Source organism: Melospiza melodia, chromosome 8, assembly GCF_035770615.1.
Source record: "Melospiza melodia melodia isolate bMelMel2 chromosome 8, bMelMel2.pri, whole genome shotgun sequence".
NCBI classification, from domain to species: Eukaryota; Metazoa; Chordata; class Aves; order Passeriformes; family Passerellidae; genus Melospiza; species Melospiza melodia.
The window spans coordinates 5,966,926-5,984,840 of NC_086201.1; the positions used below are offsets into that span (position 1 = coordinate 5,966,926).

General features: G+C 41.5%; 1 protein-coding gene across 4 annotated transcripts in view; it reads right to left on the reverse strand.

The window, feature by feature from the left end:
- The window catches only part of THSD7B (thrombospondin type 1 domain containing 7B), a 299,473-nt gene that overhangs the window by 124,870 nt on the left and 156,688 nt on the right, over window positions 1-17,915 (reverse strand). For all 4 annotated transcript variants that reach the window (XM_063161589.1, XM_063161588.1, XM_063161586.1 and 1 more), the window contains 5 exons: window positions 12,455-12,646; window positions 8,830-9,064; window positions 7,028-7,143; window positions 1,266-1,398; window positions 198-301 (listed from right to left, as the gene is read on the reverse strand). In XM_063161589.1, coding sequence (XP_063017659.1) covers window positions 198-301; window positions 1,266-1,398; window positions 7,028-7,143; window positions 8,830-9,064; window positions 12,455-12,646 — 780 coding nt within the window. The remainder of the gene's footprint in view (window positions 1-197; window positions 302-1,265; window positions 1,399-7,027; window positions 7,144-8,829; window positions 9,065-12,454; window positions 12,647-17,915) is intronic.

Consider the following 17,915-nt stretch of genomic DNA (forward strand, 5'->3'; position numbering starts at 1 on the left):
CCTAGACCAGTTGCAGGGAGGGGCCAATTGAATCTGCTTTCCTAGAGGAGCACCTTTAAAAATTCTCTCCCAGATTTGCCCAGAACCAGAAGAGTAAAGTAGTTCAGTTAGTTTCCAAATTACCTACTGCAAAAGAGCAAAGACTTAAAAGCCATGTGCAGCACCTTTAGCACTGGGGGCAGGATGGAGACTCTTACCCCTGGACTGCAGGCCGTGCCCGCACGCCTCGCTCTGCCCCGGCGGGCCCTGGCGCACCGAGGCTGGCACCAGCACACAGGGGCTCCAGCGGTGGCTCTTCCACCTGCAGCAGAACAGCCAACAATGAAGCACTTCAAACTGGAAAACAGGGAACAAATCTCAGCACAAACTCCAGTTACCAATCATTTGGAGTCACAAAGCTGTAATTAACTCCTGACACAAGCACCGGGAACTGGATTTCAGATGCCAGGTTCACCTTCTAGGAAGTCACATCCTTGTCCAACAAGGTTCTCCTTTCTCATCTTGCAGGGCATGTTTCAAAGTTAGGTAACATACACAGGAAATAGCTCCAGTGGGCTTTTTCACCAGGCTCTCCTCCTGCTCTCATACAGCTGATGTTGTTCCCAGTCTGCTTTCCACGCTCACAGCCATGGCATCAGGCAGAGGAGAGCATTTTGTCCCCTGCCTGGCACTGCCTTCAGCTCCACACTCTGCTCCAGGACCATCTTCCATGGGATGTGCAGGCTGGAGATTCATATGCAAAGATACAATGGCTTTTCTATTTACTAATACTGCACAACAGATGGACCACAGAATCTTAATGAAGAGCAGTGAGTAACTGCTGTATAGTATTATTTGTCTAATTAGAACTTTTTCAGTATGTACTATTCACTGGAGTGAGAGTACCAGGGGAAAAGACAAGAGTTTCTGCAATAACCATGCAATTATGATTCAGGAACTCTAGGGCTTGTGGTCCCAAAATAGCTTACATTGATTTTTAGATACAATGAGGGGGGAGTTCCCAATAACAGCTTCCTTACACACATCAGACCCTGAGGTTACTATTTCTAGGAGCTGTGTCTGTTGGTGCTTGTTCTGATGATGCCAGATCTACTGAAATCTCCAGCCTGAGCTCTACTTTTACACATTTTGCAAGGTAAACTTTTTTTTTTAAACTCTGCATTTTCCAAAATTCTGTTATTTTCTGGTGAAAACTGTGCAGGCAAGAGTCATTTCTGGAGAAGGGGACACCCCCTAGAGACAGATTCCAAGCTAACAGTTTTTACCTATACACTGGACAGATGGGAACATCTTCACATTCTCTTTCCTCATACAAGGTGTCTGGACATGGCTGTCCCCCATTGGCAGAATCCTGAAGGATGATCCTGTACCGGGACTGCTTAACTGCAGTGGCATTGCCTGTAAAGCAAAAACAAAAAAAAAAAAAAAGCTGTCTTTCAGATACAGTTGTCATCCCAAGTTAATGATTTAGCTGCCTTGGTTAGAAACATGCTCTGTGTTTCATTTATATTTTGAAACTACGAGCATTCTAACATTTGTCCCTTTAAAATTATCAGTAGTTCAGCAGGACAGCAGCTGGAAGGATGATAAATCAACAGCCTAAGAAATGCATCAAAAAGCATCTGTTTAACAGAACACCAAATCAAGTAAGACAATAAATAAATAAGAAAATAAACACCTTAACTGGCAAAAGAATAAAAGCCAAAGAAACAAACTGTCATAAAGGAAGGTTTTGTTTCTGAGAACGCATTCTGGGGGGTCTCAGGCTGCTACCAGTAACCCATCTTTATGGCTCTAGAAATCAGAGATGATAACTTCCTGATGGGAAAACCATTGCAACCAACAGAGGCTAACTCCCTCCTTAACCTGAGTTGATGCAAGACCAGTCCATCTAGAAACACAGTTCACAAAATCCATGCACAGAATGCAGCAGGAAAGACAAGAACAAGATTTATCTATTTGTCTTTACAGCTAAAGCAAACACAATCCTTGGCTGTGTAAGAGGTAAGAGCAAACTGAGAGCTGGTTTAACCAGTGCATATGGCATTCTCTGGGTACTGTACTCACACTTCAAGAACAGGTGCTAGAAAAGTAAAAAGGGATCTCAGGAGAGCTCCTTAATGTATGGTACAGACCCTGTAAAAAACTTTAAATAATGGACTTCATCAAATATGTCTGTAAGAGGAAAGCATAGTGGGCCAATAAGCCCACTATGAGTATTATTTTTCCAGCTCAGAATAAGAGCAAATAGCAAAATTACAATGTAGTAGAATAGAAGGAAAACTTAGAAGCCACATCATGAACACAAAGAACAAGCACAGATCCAAGAAAAAAGTTGACTTTAAAAATACCAAGTCACACAAGCTTCCACTGGCACATGTGCCACCCCTGAGAGATCACTGCAAGGGACACTGCACTGGCAGGAGTCTGCTCAGCACAGCTGCTGCCCTGGTGCAGGAAAAGCACATCCAGAGAGATCCTCTCCTGCTGCTTTCACAGCCATACCTGAGGCAGCTCTACAGCTTCCTACAGTCTCCTTTCACAGCCTGATCTGCTGCCTGCAAAGCCTCACAAAGAGCCTGTTCTTAAAACCTAGCCCACACCATCACTCCTGGAAATGAAACTTTTTTATCTTCTGTCCACTACATGAAGAAAAGAGTTTATCTCTGTCACCTAATGCATAACATTTATAAAATTGCAAGGGCTTGCATCCATTCTAAGTGTTCCCCTCTCTAAACTAAGCAAACCCAGCTTTGTAGATCCAATTCAATTCCTGTCATTGCTCACTTTTACACTGTGCCCAAGGACCTGCAGCCTCCCCAGGGCACAGTGCAGTGACCCCTCAGGGGTCTCACGTACAACCTGCCTGGAATTTGACAAGCCTGGTGTGAGTTTCAGCATTTCTAACTGCTGACTTCCATTCATTTTGTAGTCCATTGCATCTCCAGAGGTGCCTGAGGCCACAAAGACGATTTAGGGAGCACAGCACTTGGCACACAGAGTCAGACCAGGAAAGCTGGGACTCTTCAGCTTTGAGAGAAGGCTCACAGGATCTCATCAGTGTGTATCAATACACTACAACAGGCAGTAGACACAGACTATTTTCACTGTGATATCCACTGTGAGATTTTTCAAGCAGCTGAGTACCCATTTAAGAGTGATTTAATTTAAACCACCGTTCCTCAGCTTCCTGATAAAAGTTTAATGTGTCAAAAATCTACCACTTCCCTTAATTAGAACAGCTACTCTGTCAAAAAAAGAAGAGATTATATTTATAGGGCACAATTTGTGCTCAATAAATCCTTACTGGCCAGTTTATTACAATCTGATTCTTGAAATGGTCATATCTTGAGTAATAACTTGCTCTTGTGGCTTTCTACATAACAAAGCTAGGGTGAGTAATCTACAATTTTCTTGACCTTTTTTTTTGGAGGAGCAGAGGTGAGAGGGAGACTTTTGGTTCGGTCTGCCATGTTATTACTGAGTTTTAGTTTTTTAAGACTTAATTTCTCACCCATGAGAGAGTCACTTGATGCTCTGGCATTACTTTACTACTTCCTTCTTACTCACACAAACCCAATGACATGGGAACAGCTACTCATTGGAAACATTCCTTTTCTCCTGGCTGCAGACAGGAAACAATGGCAACAACTGCACATTCCCCATGTTGTACTTCCCCCATTTCTCAGAATGTACATTTCATTCAGTTCCCCTTTATTTTTAATCCATTTATGCTATTTTCACTGTCTAATATCCTCCAGCTTAGTTTGCATTCTTGATTCTAATCTTTGTGAAACAATATGAGAATCCAAAAGGAAACAAGACCCTGAACAGCTCTGACAGTAACACAAAAAAGAGCTTCTCTAGATGTGTGTGGTGCTCCTCTTGATGGTTTGAACCTGGAACTTGCAAATCACAAACAGACCTACACATGCCTTGCTCCCAGTGCTACTGGCTTGCTATTAGCACAGTTTCAGAATAGGAATTACAGTCCAGGAGGGCTTCAGCCCCTTGGAGAGGCTTTCTTGGAGCTTCCAGGTCTTCTGTACTCCTGTCTGCATAGAACAAGTTCCAAGAGGTGTAGATACCAATTTCTGCAGTTTGTTGAAGTCTATTTTTTTTTTCTAATGTCTTGTTGATATTGCCATCCTTCCTTTCCAGGAACCATGAACTCTATCACTTTGTGATGATTTTCATTCAAATTATCTACCACCATTTGAATCTTACCCATTTCCTTCCTATTAATCAGTACCAAATCTAAATGAGCTTCCCACAGTCATTTTCTCCACCTCAAGAAACTAAATTATCCTCAACATTTATTGCACCTTACTCAAACCCCATTTTCAAAATTGAATTTCCACACTGGCTTTTCTATAGCATTCCTTATAAATGTTAATGAGCATAATTTCTATATTTCAGTTAAAATTGCCTGATTTTTCCAGAGCACTAGCTCTGTGGAGGTCTGTCCTTTTAAAGCCAAACTGATTTCCAGCATGGCTATGACTGTTTGCCCTCCTGAAAAAAAGTCAAGCCTCAAGATCTTAGGACCATCTTAACTTCTCTGTCCTTGACTTTGCAACTCAGATAACGCTGCTTGAGAATTTCAGGGATGTCTTAACTCTGCTTCCACTTTCCTCTCTTGTGCCACCAGTCTCCATTCTCCTCCCTTACAGAGCCACACAGCTCCTACCAACCCCCTCTTACTCCTCCCTGGATCTTTCATCCTTCCTTCCTCTGCCTGTCACCCCCAGGGCTCACAGAGCTGCACCACCATTCTCAGGTGAGGGACAAAATCCCTTTTCACTCCTGGAACATGGGCTGTATCAGGTCCAGCTTCCCCAGAAAACATCCAGCTTCTGATCCTGAGCAGATGGAAAGCCAGAGTCTGGTCAACATGAGACTCTGCTCACACAAAAAACAAGGACAAATTTTCTGAGATTTTCTGGGATCCAAAATCAGTGTCATCTCCAATACCTTTGTAGAGATAAGAGCTCTTAAGTCCTTCACTTTGACCAGTTCTGGTTTTGTGTTTATGAGGATTGGAAGTGGCAGATCATGGACTCTGACACAAGGTAGAGGTTGTTGGAATTTCTTATTGTGGCACACCATGCATTTTATCTACTTTTACCCCATCTCATTTCAAATCTGATTTAAAGCATGGGGAAAAATGGGACAGTTACTATCTAACATTTCATGTAAACTTGTTTAGAGAATTAAGTAACTGAAATTTCTAACCTTCCTCCTGGAGAGCAAATGCCCAGAAGAGAAGAGGTACTTACAGGTACCATCTATTTTCAGAAGGAAGATGAAAAATGTAATTTATTGTTAGTTGTTTGCTTTTTTTTAATCTCCCTGTTTTAAATCCACGCTGACAGACCAGGGAGTACCTCATCCATGCTGAAAGCAGTTAACTCTCCAGGCCACCTTCACCCCAGGGAAAGCAAGTGACAGAGGAAAATCCACCTGCTGCTCATTCAAACCACTTCATATCCTGAAACCACCCTATTGCTGCTTTGATTCTTTTTTCAATCCATCCTCAAAGCCCAGGTAAAACAGACAGATTGCAGTAGACAGTTGCCACCTGTAGTATCTGAAATGGCAGAGAATCAATAACTTGCAACAAGCTCCCTGCTCCTGCCTCCCCAACAGGTGCTGGGACTCAGTGGCACTTTGTGAATTATGTTGTCCACCCATCTGTTACTGCCCTGAGTTCAGTGCTGTCTGCACTCCTGAGGCAGCAGATAATCTTCTGCCAGAAGACAGACGGTTGTCTGATGACATTTAAATGTAGGGAAAATGTCAGTTTTTTTACTGTGAGATGGTAAACTTGGATGAATTTCCTCAGATAAACTACAAACAGCTCAACTGGTAAAGTTCTGTGTAAAGCTGATTTAGTGACTCCATGTTTGTCTAAGTTCTGATCTTATGCTGGTACACAATTAATTTTAAATCTGCCAGGCAATACCTGTTCCTGCTTGATCTGATTAGTAATTCACCATCTGTATATTGCTTTCATTAAATACAACTTTTCTATAAAAAAACCACAACACCCCTAACAACTCATGTATGTATAGTGGCTTTGAAATTTCATTATCATGCTGAGGTTTTAATTGTGCAATGCAAATTAGAAAAAAAAAATCTTGCAATGCAGCCATATCAATAACAGATTTAGCAAAAAACAAACTCCCTCATCTAAGAAGTTTTAATTTAGAATTATATTAAAATGATAACACTGCCAAGGAGGTTAAATAATTAATTTCTTCTCATTTTAATTGTAGACTATTATTTAATAAACAAAGTAATTTACCAGGTAATTTATTCTACCCCTTCATAGGCAGCTCATTTAAAGTCTAAAAATAAATTGCTAATTAAAACAGGATTCACTGTTTTAGAAAGCAACTCATTTTCCTGTAAAATATAACAAGGACTATGCTAAAGCATCCACTGATAATCTTTGAAGGGCAAGGAAACTACCAACAAAAATGAAGTATTCTGATAACTGAGCAGACTTTCATCTGAACAATTAATGAAACACAAATTCGTCAGAAAACCCAACATTAGATGATTATAAAGAAACTTTGTTGAACACTCGTTGTGCCTCAAAGTCAACCAACAAGATCAAAGATGTTTGGCCCTTGAAAAACAACAAAGCATAGGAGGTACTTGCACACCCCTGTACGTACACCCAGGCTGGTTGAGAAAATTACATTTGATATGCAATTGCAATAAGCAATGTGCAATTCCATGTGCAGCCATACAGCACAGGGGCCTTGGAGCTGTGACTCTGAAGGCAGAAACTCAGAAGGAATTTTTTCCAGGCAAAGAGAATTCGCATGTCCAAAGCTGCTCACAAGGATCCCACCTGCCCAAGAACATCAACTCAAAAGTCAAGGTCCAAAGTCCTCAGGTCCAAAATTCATGCAGATGAATGCCCTAAAAGTTACTAGACTGGTGTGAACTTCATCTGCCACGTTTCTAGGCCAATGCTCTAATTTTCCCCCCAAGTTTTGACTTCTTTAGGGCTTACCAGGCTGACAGGCTGTGGGGCAGGGTGTCCACTCACTGAACAGTGTCACAACACAGTCCTTCCTGCAGGGCAGGAGACACGGCCGCACCGCCTCGGGCCGGATGGACTCCGGACACCTGCGGACAAAACACAATAAAAACTTAAAATTGTGGAGAAAGATTCATTCCTGAGACTTTCACAGGGCTGTGAGCACACTGCCATATCAAAGACACCACTCCTGGCCAGAGCAAGCCTTATTTTTCGTTTCACTCATGCAACTCAGCTGAGTTTATTATGTTTCAAGAATTGAAAAAAAAATAATTGTTTTAAAAAATGGGGAGCTTGGCTAGATGACTACAGGCTAAATGTAGCTCTGTCTGTGACATCAAAACCACAAAGCTCATGGGAGTAAAACAGATATATTTATTACCAAAGAAAGTGAGTAGTTATGTTTTTAAAGTAGTCCTGTTTTAGCACAACATGCAGCAGCCTTCAAACCACCTGTCTGTAAGGGCTGATGACATATTCCTCAACTTTCAACCTCCAAGGAACACAAAAATAGTTTCAAGTGCAATACAGTAAAAAGAGCTCTGTGATTTTCTTCATTCATTTTAACTCCTACATGGAAAACATGTCATACACATTCTAATAAAAGTTTCAGACACAGTAAATATATGAAGACTTGAAGAGCAGAAAAGGGACAATTTTATGGGATCTGTCAGATCTTGTAGATCAAGTGGGTGAACAGGAAGGGAATTACTTTTTCTTACTCCTTATTAATTTCTATTAAAAAGATCATTCAACAATACTGGGTAATGCATGCAACCCAAAACGATCCCATTTGAAGGGGGAATGTGCCATTAATCCATACAAGAAAAAAAAATGTTAAAACCATGATTCAGCTACCTAAGTGTTTACTTACCCCCTTCAGTTCCATTTCCTCTTACACCACCTCAAGAGTGGAGGAGGCAAACAACTATTTCAGGCATTACATAACTTTATAAACAATATGTTTAATTAGGTAAAGTTCCAGCTTATCAATGCATTTGAGACATACATGAAGACCAGATTTCTTTCCTTTTATTTAATTAACCCCATTAACCTCAAGAATGTTAATTAACTTTACTGAAATCAGCACAGTCTGCTTACACAAACAGCATTGTTTTGAGAGTTACAACAGGAAAGGAAACTCAGTTCTAAGTCTCTAGATTCATTAATGGTGCAAAAATAATTAGCAACGTCTTGATTTTTCGATATTAAGGAAAACATCTGTGCTACTTACTTTCCTCATTCAGTAAAGCAAAGCAAAATTTGGGATATTTCTACTGCAGAATACGAAATTTTGCTGTGTTGCTACCACATTATGGAAGTTATATAAACCAATTGAACAATATAGATCACACATATGGTACTTCCTTATTGGAGTGTAAATATAATGCCAAATCTATTTACTTTTTCTATTTGATTAGAGCACTGCTAATAAGGAGTTGCTGAACATTATATTCAAATGTATTTCATATTTTCTTCACACCTATCCTTCAGGGAAAATATTTGCAGAAAACTGTAAATTAGAGTAGCAGATGAGCTACAGCAAAAAATCTCCACCACTGAAAGCATAATTTGGCCTGGATTTACATGGAAAGTTAAAATGGGCTGGATATTTGGTTTGTTTACATCACTGTTACAACAGTGATGGAGTAACACCTGGAGAGTTAGTCCTGAAATTAAATTATTTCAACACCGCAGAGTCCACACACTTGCTGAAAACGCCTTTATACATCATGTATATTATAAACAAACACTAGCAAGCTCTCTTTAAATACCTTTTGGGAGTGACCTGGCCAGAGCTGCTCTTCCTGCAGAAGACTTTCCTGGTCTGGATGCCCACCCCACAGGCGGGCTCCCCGCTCCAGCTGGAGGTGGCGTTGAGGGCAGTGCCCAGCACGTCCTCGGAGCAGGAGCTCCAGGGGGACGCGTCCCAGAAGAAATGCACACACGGGTGCTCGTTGCAGGCACGCTGCTCCCGCAGGGCTCGCTCAGGGGGACAGCCCTTTCCACCTGAAAAGGGTCAAGAGAACACCACATCCTCATTTCATGCTCTTAAAAAGTCAGGTTTGCACAATACCTTCTCTTCCCCCCCCCCCACCGGAAAAAAGTAAATAAATAAATAAAGCTTAAATAAAGCTGTTGACCTTTATGGCTGCAATAACAACCTTCTAAAATATTGTTTCCTCATTAAACTAGCCTTGCATAAAATTGTATTCCAATGCATAATGGAAACAAAAACAGGCAAAGTGTATTTCTGAGTTACTTTATCAATAACTCCTACACACAGCCAAGTTAATTCCGTTTAAATGCCAGTATCACTCAGCAAACATGCAATCAGGTTTAAAGACAAATTAAGCATTATTTTTGTGTTCATTCTCCTTGCTAATCTCCCTTCTCTCCCAAATATGAGAGAGAAGGAACATCTCTCTCTCACATTTGGACTCTATTCACGTGTTCCCTTAAGGATTTGAGCAGTAGAGGAAGCTGAACTGTAATGACAGCAGGATGCATCAAATGAAACCCACATCTGCAAATCAAGGAAGGAGAAAACTTTAAAGACACATTTTGAGCATGAAGCCTTCACTTCTTTGAAGGACCATCCTTCGAAATCATGTCCAAAGATTTTGCCAAACTGATGCACTTTGTCAGCAACTGGTGACAAAGCCCCAAAGTTGAGGAGTTTGAGGAGCCTCCCCAGAAGCTGAAACACTCCAGCCAGCAGCCTGAATTTATCCATAAAAGCAGATGATCCTAGCTCAAAAGCTATGGAGTAATGCAGTGAAATTTAACAGTAAGCATTGTCATTTTAGGAAGAAAGAAGAAAAAATTACCAAAATCAAAATCATTCTCCTCCTGGAGGGAGTACCCAGCCAACTTGGGACACAGCCAAAATGCTGGAGGTTTTGAAAGAGCTGAAGTGCTAGGAACAGATACCACAAGGTTCAGAGCAGACTTACACCCTACTAAAATCAACAGGAGATGAAGGGATGCCAAAGGGATGCCTATTGCCTTGCAGGACTGACCCTCCTGAAAAAAGGTAAGGCCCCAAATGGCCACAATGAACAGCAGTGAGAAAAGAAAAAGAGACAAACTACCTAGCCCACTGGATAATCATGTCACATTACCATTCATCTTTTCATGAAAATGGACTGTTCCACACAGAGCTCAGTCTCAGAAATGTTTAGAATGATGATGAAGTAGAAAATGTCCCAGGTAGCTTATTTCCTGAACAATCTGACTTGGCAGGAAAAACACAAACCAGTTCTTTTTTCTTGTGTGTTTGAAACACACCTTAAAAATAAAAAAAATGTAAGAAGCAAATGGCAAAATGCCTGATCCATTAGTAAGAAAAAAAAAAAAAAAGCAAAACTAAAGAACATTTCCAATTCAAATTTTTAACTTCCCAGGGAAAAATTAGGGTGGCTTTTTTTTAAATAATGTTAGTTACAATATGTTAACAAAGCTCTCCTAAACAAGGCTAATTTAACTTAGCATATAAAAAAAAGTCTTATCCAAACTTGCCTGCAACACTGCAAGCAGGAGATGCTGTTTTTGTAAAGAGCACAAGGGGCTGGCCACTTTCTGCATTTCATTGATAACTTTTGTACAAAGAAAGCAGGACAACATGCCCTTGCCTGGCCATTCCAGTAGCCATTTAAAGATTATTTATGATGTTCAGCAGTTCCTATAATTCATTTTACACCTGCTGGGAGTGTCTGCTCCATTATCTCCTCTTGCACCAAGTTTCAGACTCGCTGTGTAAAAAATTATCCTTTAAAAACTGATTGAAATCCAGTCTCACAAGTTTCATCAACAGCTTCCTGGTTACATTCTGGGAGCAGGTAAAGAGCTTGGAGAAAATGACCCAAAATTTCCATTAGTCCTTCAACAGTAGAGCCACAGCTGACACTTCCTCCAATGACAGAGGACAAACAAAATGGCCCTTGCAAAGGTACCAGAGCTCTGTAGAAGTCAGGTGTGAGCTGGGTATGAAAAAGGTAGAGAAAGCCAGGTAATTCAAAATTGCCTTAACATTGCAGTGATAATGGTATTAACTCCACTTCCACTCTCCCAAATTTCAGTCACTATCTGAACACAGATGTGCACTCTGCACAGGAAATCATAACATCATTGCTAAAGATGCACAGAAAACTCAGGGAGTTTGATTTTAATAGTTAATTATTCCTTCCTCAGAAACTTCAAGTATTCAGTTCAGAGAAACTTCAAGTATTCTGAATACAGCATTTTTAGGCTAGTGCCTTTCAGGCTGATTGTGCTTCTGTACTTCCAGAATTCACTTCTTCACCATTTCACTCTCGTTTTACCATGTTTTACCTGTTATTTGGATTCATTATATCCATGGAAAATATAAGACCAACTGTATTTTCATTTAAATTATTCTCTATCTCATAGACTTTTTTTTAGTAGTAGTTATTATCATTCAATCAACAATTATTTTCATCCTGAAGGGTCACAATTTTCTTCACAAGTGCTTATGAGGATGTTTATGTGAATACAGACCTTTCACATGAGTAAGGGTTTGCAAGATCAAGTCCTTACATTAGTCCAGAAACAGTGGGTGGCTTTAATTATAATTTACAAAATAGCATTTAACAGAACTTGTCCTGGACTAGATTTGCATCTAAAAGTGTTTTGCTGCTGCATTAACTGCACCTAGTTTTGGCACTAGCAAGTATTTTATGTCAACAAGGCTTTAGTCTGTTGGACCTCTTCATGTTCTATGAATTTTTATGCACTTGATCCAAGACCTTCCAAATCCTGTGTGATAAACCAACACATAAATTAATTACCATATGTGTAACTGAATTAGAAGACTACACTCCTAATACAAAAAAGTTTGTTTAAATAGCTGTATCACTGATGTTAATATGCAAAAAAACAGATACATCGTATGTCCATGAAGATCAAGAAAAAATTACATGTATTTATCAAGAGCTATTTACTTACTACAAGCAGGTCAGCACTTTCCAGGTGTTACATTAAAAAATAAATAAATAAGCAAGTCCTTTTCCATTTTCTGCTTTTTCACAGCTCACTGGTTTTAAATCATTACTGATATGTTCCCATATAAAGACACTTGCATGACAACTCTGTCATGCAGCAATTTAACTGGTAGAGAATGAAGCTCTCCAGAACCAAATTCACACCCAGACAGGCCCTCAACAGACAGCAATTCAGAGGCTGAAGTAAACAGTTTTCAGCAGTGACAGAATTTCTCCAAGTGACACATGAACTCCAGCCCATCAAGATCTCTTAGTCTTTTGGCAGAGACAAGCATTCAGTATTGTCCCTGATTCCTGAGGAACTGGGATTAGCTCTAGCCTCAGGAAAGGAAGTCAGAGCACTAAAGGAACAGTGATGATCCTGTGCAGCACTCACCCTCAGCTGGAAGGGCCACGATGGACCTGCTCCTGCTCTGAGTGCCCTCGGCGTTCCTGCTGGAGCACGAGTGGGAGCAGGGGGACCACGGGGACCACTCGCTGAGCACACAGTCCCTGGCACAAGGGACTTCACAAGCCACCACCTCGGGATGGGCAGGCTCTGAGCAGAGGTGATGTGGAACTTCTTCACCTGGAGCAAATGAAACAAGACAGACATGGAGGGAGGCACAGTCTGGTTCAATACCCACAGCCTGCTCCAAACAGACTGACTTGATGTCACATGTCCACCTGCCCAGGGAGGAATATGCTACAGAACAGCATGGGGTGAGGCTTCAGGCTGCAAAGTGTAATACTTGAACAATTATCTTAAAAATTTATTCAGGAAAGCAAAGAAAAAAATGTGTTTCAAGCTCAGTGTGTGACATCTTGGCTGCAGTCCACTCTCTGAAGGAGGTAAGGAAAAGGAATGAGATATTACAGCTTTCTATTGATGAAATTATCTCAACAGAACTAATGATAATTGCCCCATATTTTCTAGCAATCTCTACCTCCAGAACTTCTTTTCCTAAGTATAAATTGTGCAGGTCCCCAAAGAAGTCATTTCTTTTTCCTGTAGGCCAGAGAAGTTTTGGTCCTTCCCCTTCAGCCTCACCAGATGAGCCAGTCTTATTTCTGACTCTTGCCTCTCACCCAAAAACTAGGAGATCTAAAATTGTGAATCTATTGAGCCACCACCATCCAAAAGAGAAATACTTTCTGCTGCAGATGAACCAAGAGACCTGGACCAAAGCAGATGTTCTGATGAGAAGCATCTTTCCAAAAGCCCTTTCAACAAGAAAGACAGTGGGGAAAACCTGCCAACCAAAAGAATCACTGCCAGAATGAGCAGCAAAAGGAGGCACATGAGGGATGTAATGTGGAATACAACACAGGGAACTATTGTTTTTAGAAAGGAAAATAAGCTATTTTTTAAAATTAGAAATTTGTGTAATTACATAGAATTTACAAGGACATTATAATTCATAAAAATTCATAAAATATAACTCTTTTAGTACTGAATTACACCCAGTGTCTTACAAATGTGTTTTAAGTGATGAACAGTCATGACTGACTTTGCTACATTATTCAATTACTTAGCACTTCCGGATCCTCAAGAAACTTCAGCTACATCTGAAGTTTCTAGAAGCTCAACTGTTTATAAACAAAAGGGTCCCGTCACATGTTACCTCCTCTTTTGCCCCTACAGTAGTTACAAACCTCTCCTTCAAGGTTTCTTTAATTATGAACCTAGGAAAAAAAACCATAATGACTATCCAGTCTTAATTATACATTAAAAAAAAAATTATATTGGCAGAAAGTGCCTCTTTCACCTCATGCTCCAGGAGCAGGCTCTGTAACAAGGCAGCCCAGGAAGCAATTATAACTGGGAGGGGAGAAAACTGAGCTGCTTTTACAAGAGCCCACATCTACAAGTGAGTAAATAAGAGAGGCAGGCTGTGAGCACATAAAGCTGTCAAGAGCACAGTGCTATTATCTGCAGTTGCATCCCTAAATGAAGACAGGCTCATCACCCTCGAGGCACAGATAAAACTTTTCAAGCGTATTATGAGAAGGAACAGCAGATCCAGCAGGCAATCAGACTGCAAGATATGGTTAAAAATACTTTGGTTTTATGCTCCCTTTCCTTTCTGCTCACCTGGAAGGCTCAGTGTTCCACCCCCCTACACAGAGCCCCCATCCATCGGTGCTGCAATTGGCATCCCAAGGAAATCCGAGCTGAATCCACTTTGAGCAGCCTCTGTATCACCACTGCTGCTTTGGATGCTCACCTAATGCTGAAAACTACCTTCAGCAAAAAAACCAATGTGAAAACAGCAAATAAACCTGTTAGGCTTATTCCAGCTGTCTTCCCAAGCCACCTAAGCATCAAAATCCCTGCTAAGGTTTGACAGCTTGTCTGTAGGGCAGCAAGGCAGCCGGGGCAGGCTGATTTAGGAGTCAGTGGTACAGCAGCATCCAGAGATTACATGCTTTGGTGAAGCAGGGTGAAACACCTGTCCTCCTCTCCCATCACTGACAGGACAGCCAGGGACAGGCTTCAGAACCAGGCAGGATGAGGTGGGACATTGGCCCTGAAAGCATGAGCCCCACCCCTCCATCCACAGCTCAGGGTATCTGCTACATCGGGACTTTATGGCCAGACAGTGCCATGATCTTAACCAAATTCTGAATTTAGCCATTTTATTTTCCACCAATCAGACTGTGCTACAGATCTAAGCATCACTTGTTAAAAGCCAAGAAAGCCTTTCCACTGATTTAATCAGACTTTAAAAAACTCAAACCACTCCTCTCAGAAAATGATTTAAAACACTTGGGGCCCCTTTGAGGTGGCTTTTGCTACCCATAAGCTCACATGTCACATATTGTGGGGTGACCCCCCTGTGGGGAAGGGGGACAAATACACTTTCAACTTCTTCCTTCCACAGTTTCTTTTCAGACTGGATTTACAGCAGGTGACAGCTACACTGCAAACAGAGGCTGCAATTCACAGTTCCTGGGCAAAGAAAGGAAGCTTTGTGCTTTGTTAGGAGGAGTTTACCACCGGGTGCATGAAGGCACAATTCAACACTCACTTTGATTTACTTTATAGCTCCATTTGCTGTGTTCAGGTTTAATCACTGCCTTCTATTACTGCAGAAGGGGAATTTCTTCTGTACCAGCTGCCTGGCAGAGAATTCTCAGAAAACTACTGTATACTACAAAGGGAGGCAATAATCTTTAATTTTCCATGAAAAAATACTAGAACAGGACATAGCTGAAGTGTGCTTTATGCATTGTCGCAGATTTAAAGGGAATATTAAATTCTCAAGAGCTTCCAAACTGTCCACTCAGTACCTTGAAAGTGTAATTCTTATCTCACATATGGCTGAATAATCTTTCTAGATCTTTCCATAATCTTTACATGCACGAGTGTGTTCTGTGAGGCCAGATGGGAGATCCACCCAAGTGGACTGAGGGAGCTGGCAGGAGAGCTCACCACACCACTGTCCATCCCTGACCAAAATTCCTGGCTATCCAGGGAAGTCCCAGAGGTGACTGGGGGCTGGAAATGTGACACTCAGCTACAAGAAGGGCTGGAAGGAGGATCCAGGGAACTTCAGGCCTGCAGCTTGACCTCAGTACCAGGGAAGGTGATGGAGTAGATCATCTTGACTGCTATCAAACAGCATCTATGGCACAAACAGGGGATCATTCCCAGCCACCATGCATTAGGAAAAGCAGATCCTGCTTAACCAACCTGTTCTCCTTCTATGACAAGGTGACCCACTTAGTGGATGAGGGAACAGCTGTGCATGTATCTGTCTGCACTTTATCAAAGCCTTTGACAGCACTTCCCACAGATTTCTCCTGGAGAAATTGGCTGCTCATGGCTTGGAGTGGTGCAGTGTGCTGGGTAAAAGCCTGTCTGACACCCAGTCCCAGGGAGTGGTGGTGACTGGAGTTACATCCAGCTGGGGCTGTCACCACTGGTGCTCCCCAGGGCCCAGCACTGGCCCAGCCCTGGTTAACATCTTTAGTGATGATCTGGACAAGGGGATTGAGGGAACTCCCAGCAAGTTCAGGGACAACACCAAAGTGAGCAGGGCTGTGGATCTGCTGGAGGGCAGGAAGGCTCTGCAGGGGAATCTGGACAGGCTGGATCCAAGGCTGAGGCAGCTGTGTGAGGTCTGGCAAGGCCAAGAGCTGGGTCCTGCACTTGGATCACAAAACCCAGGCACCTCTCTAGGCTGGAGGGTGCCCAGTGAAAAAGCACCTGTGGGTGCTGGCCAGCACCAGCTGAGAGCAAGAGCTCAACCAGACACCATCACCGGAGAGCCCAACCCACACGATCCAGCTTCTGATCTGCCTGAGGAGTAAGAACTGAAACAGCACCCTCAGCATCCTCAGAGCCCAGCTGATCCCCCTCACATGCTCTTTTTTCATGCCTTAAATGCTGATTGTTCTCAGCCTCACTGAACGCTTGCTTTCCTAAAAGAAGCTGTAGTTAAGAAAAATGTTACAGTTTTCTATTCAAAATGCTTTATTGCAAGCATCCTGACCAACTCTAATGGCATTTTTTTAAACTGATTGCCTTGTACTTGAATAGTTCAGCGATTATAAAGCTAAATACTCAAGATATAACCAACAGATAGCATTTTACAGGAAGGATTTAATCCATTTTCTTTCATGTCAGGGCGTAGTCATTACAAAAGAGAAGACAAGCATGGCATTTTTGTAAATATATTTGCTAACAAAGTTGCTCACAAATGCTAACAAAGACCTAATGTACTGGTCTCTCACTTGAATTCTTTAACAAGGTAACAGAGAAGCACCATTGCTGAGCAGAATTTTGCATTCACCTAAAAGCAAACTAAATTCTTCCCAACAAGAGAAACAAAATAAGGAATGACCTAAAACCCTCCTTGAACTGAAGAGCTTGGCTTTTTTCCAGAAACTTTTTTTTTTCAATGTCTTTTGCATTCCAGAAGGAGAAGCCACTCCCACAGTCCTGAGTAATGCACTCCATGGTGAGGCACTGAACCAACAGGAATGTTTTGTTTGGAATCATTCCAATAATAAACTGCACCTGTCTGTTTTACACTCTGCCTTGCAGCTCTGGTGCACTGTCTCATTCTTCCCAGTGACCTGTTATGCCCACCTCCCATGATGCAGTTTTTAATTACTCCTGCAAGAGACATCCCTCCTGGCTCAGGAAAAAGGGAATGTTCACTGGACAGGAGACAACTAAGGCAGCAAAAATAAAAATCCCATCAGGCAGCAGGAACCAAAAGATCAACTCAATAACAAACCGAGTGTTCTCCTTTTGACATTCAATAATATGATACCATGCTCATTTTTTAGAAAGAAAAATTGCAAAGTCACTTTGAAGTTTTCATGTCTGAACATGTTTGGAGCCTCAAGTGACCTCCATGATGGGAAAAGACCCAAGACAGGAATTGCATTTCAGACCGTTCTGCACTGCTACCTAGAAGTTCAGAAAATTTATTTTTTGCACAAGTGACTGCTGCAAAAATGCTGCATATTTAATGACAATTACCAGTTTGCCATCAATATTTCTCCTTGTAGCATTTCAAATTATTCAGTGGAAATAATGAAGCTGTCATCTAAAATACTATATGTATCGTAAAATTTTACGTCCCACTTAAATCTCAGAAAAGAATGACAATAAACTTTGATTAAATACTTGCCGGTAACAGAGTGAGATGTCAACAGACAGCAGTAAATTCAGAGGGATTCCTATTGACTGCATGCCAGTTTGCTGAGAGCAACTGCATGCAGAGAAACTGTGTGCTGGCAGGATCCTGGCCTGGGCATCTCATCAATTAAGGAAAATGTTACATTTAAACGCAATAACAATCAAATTACAATAGGAGAAATTTCTTACAACCCTCCTGAAC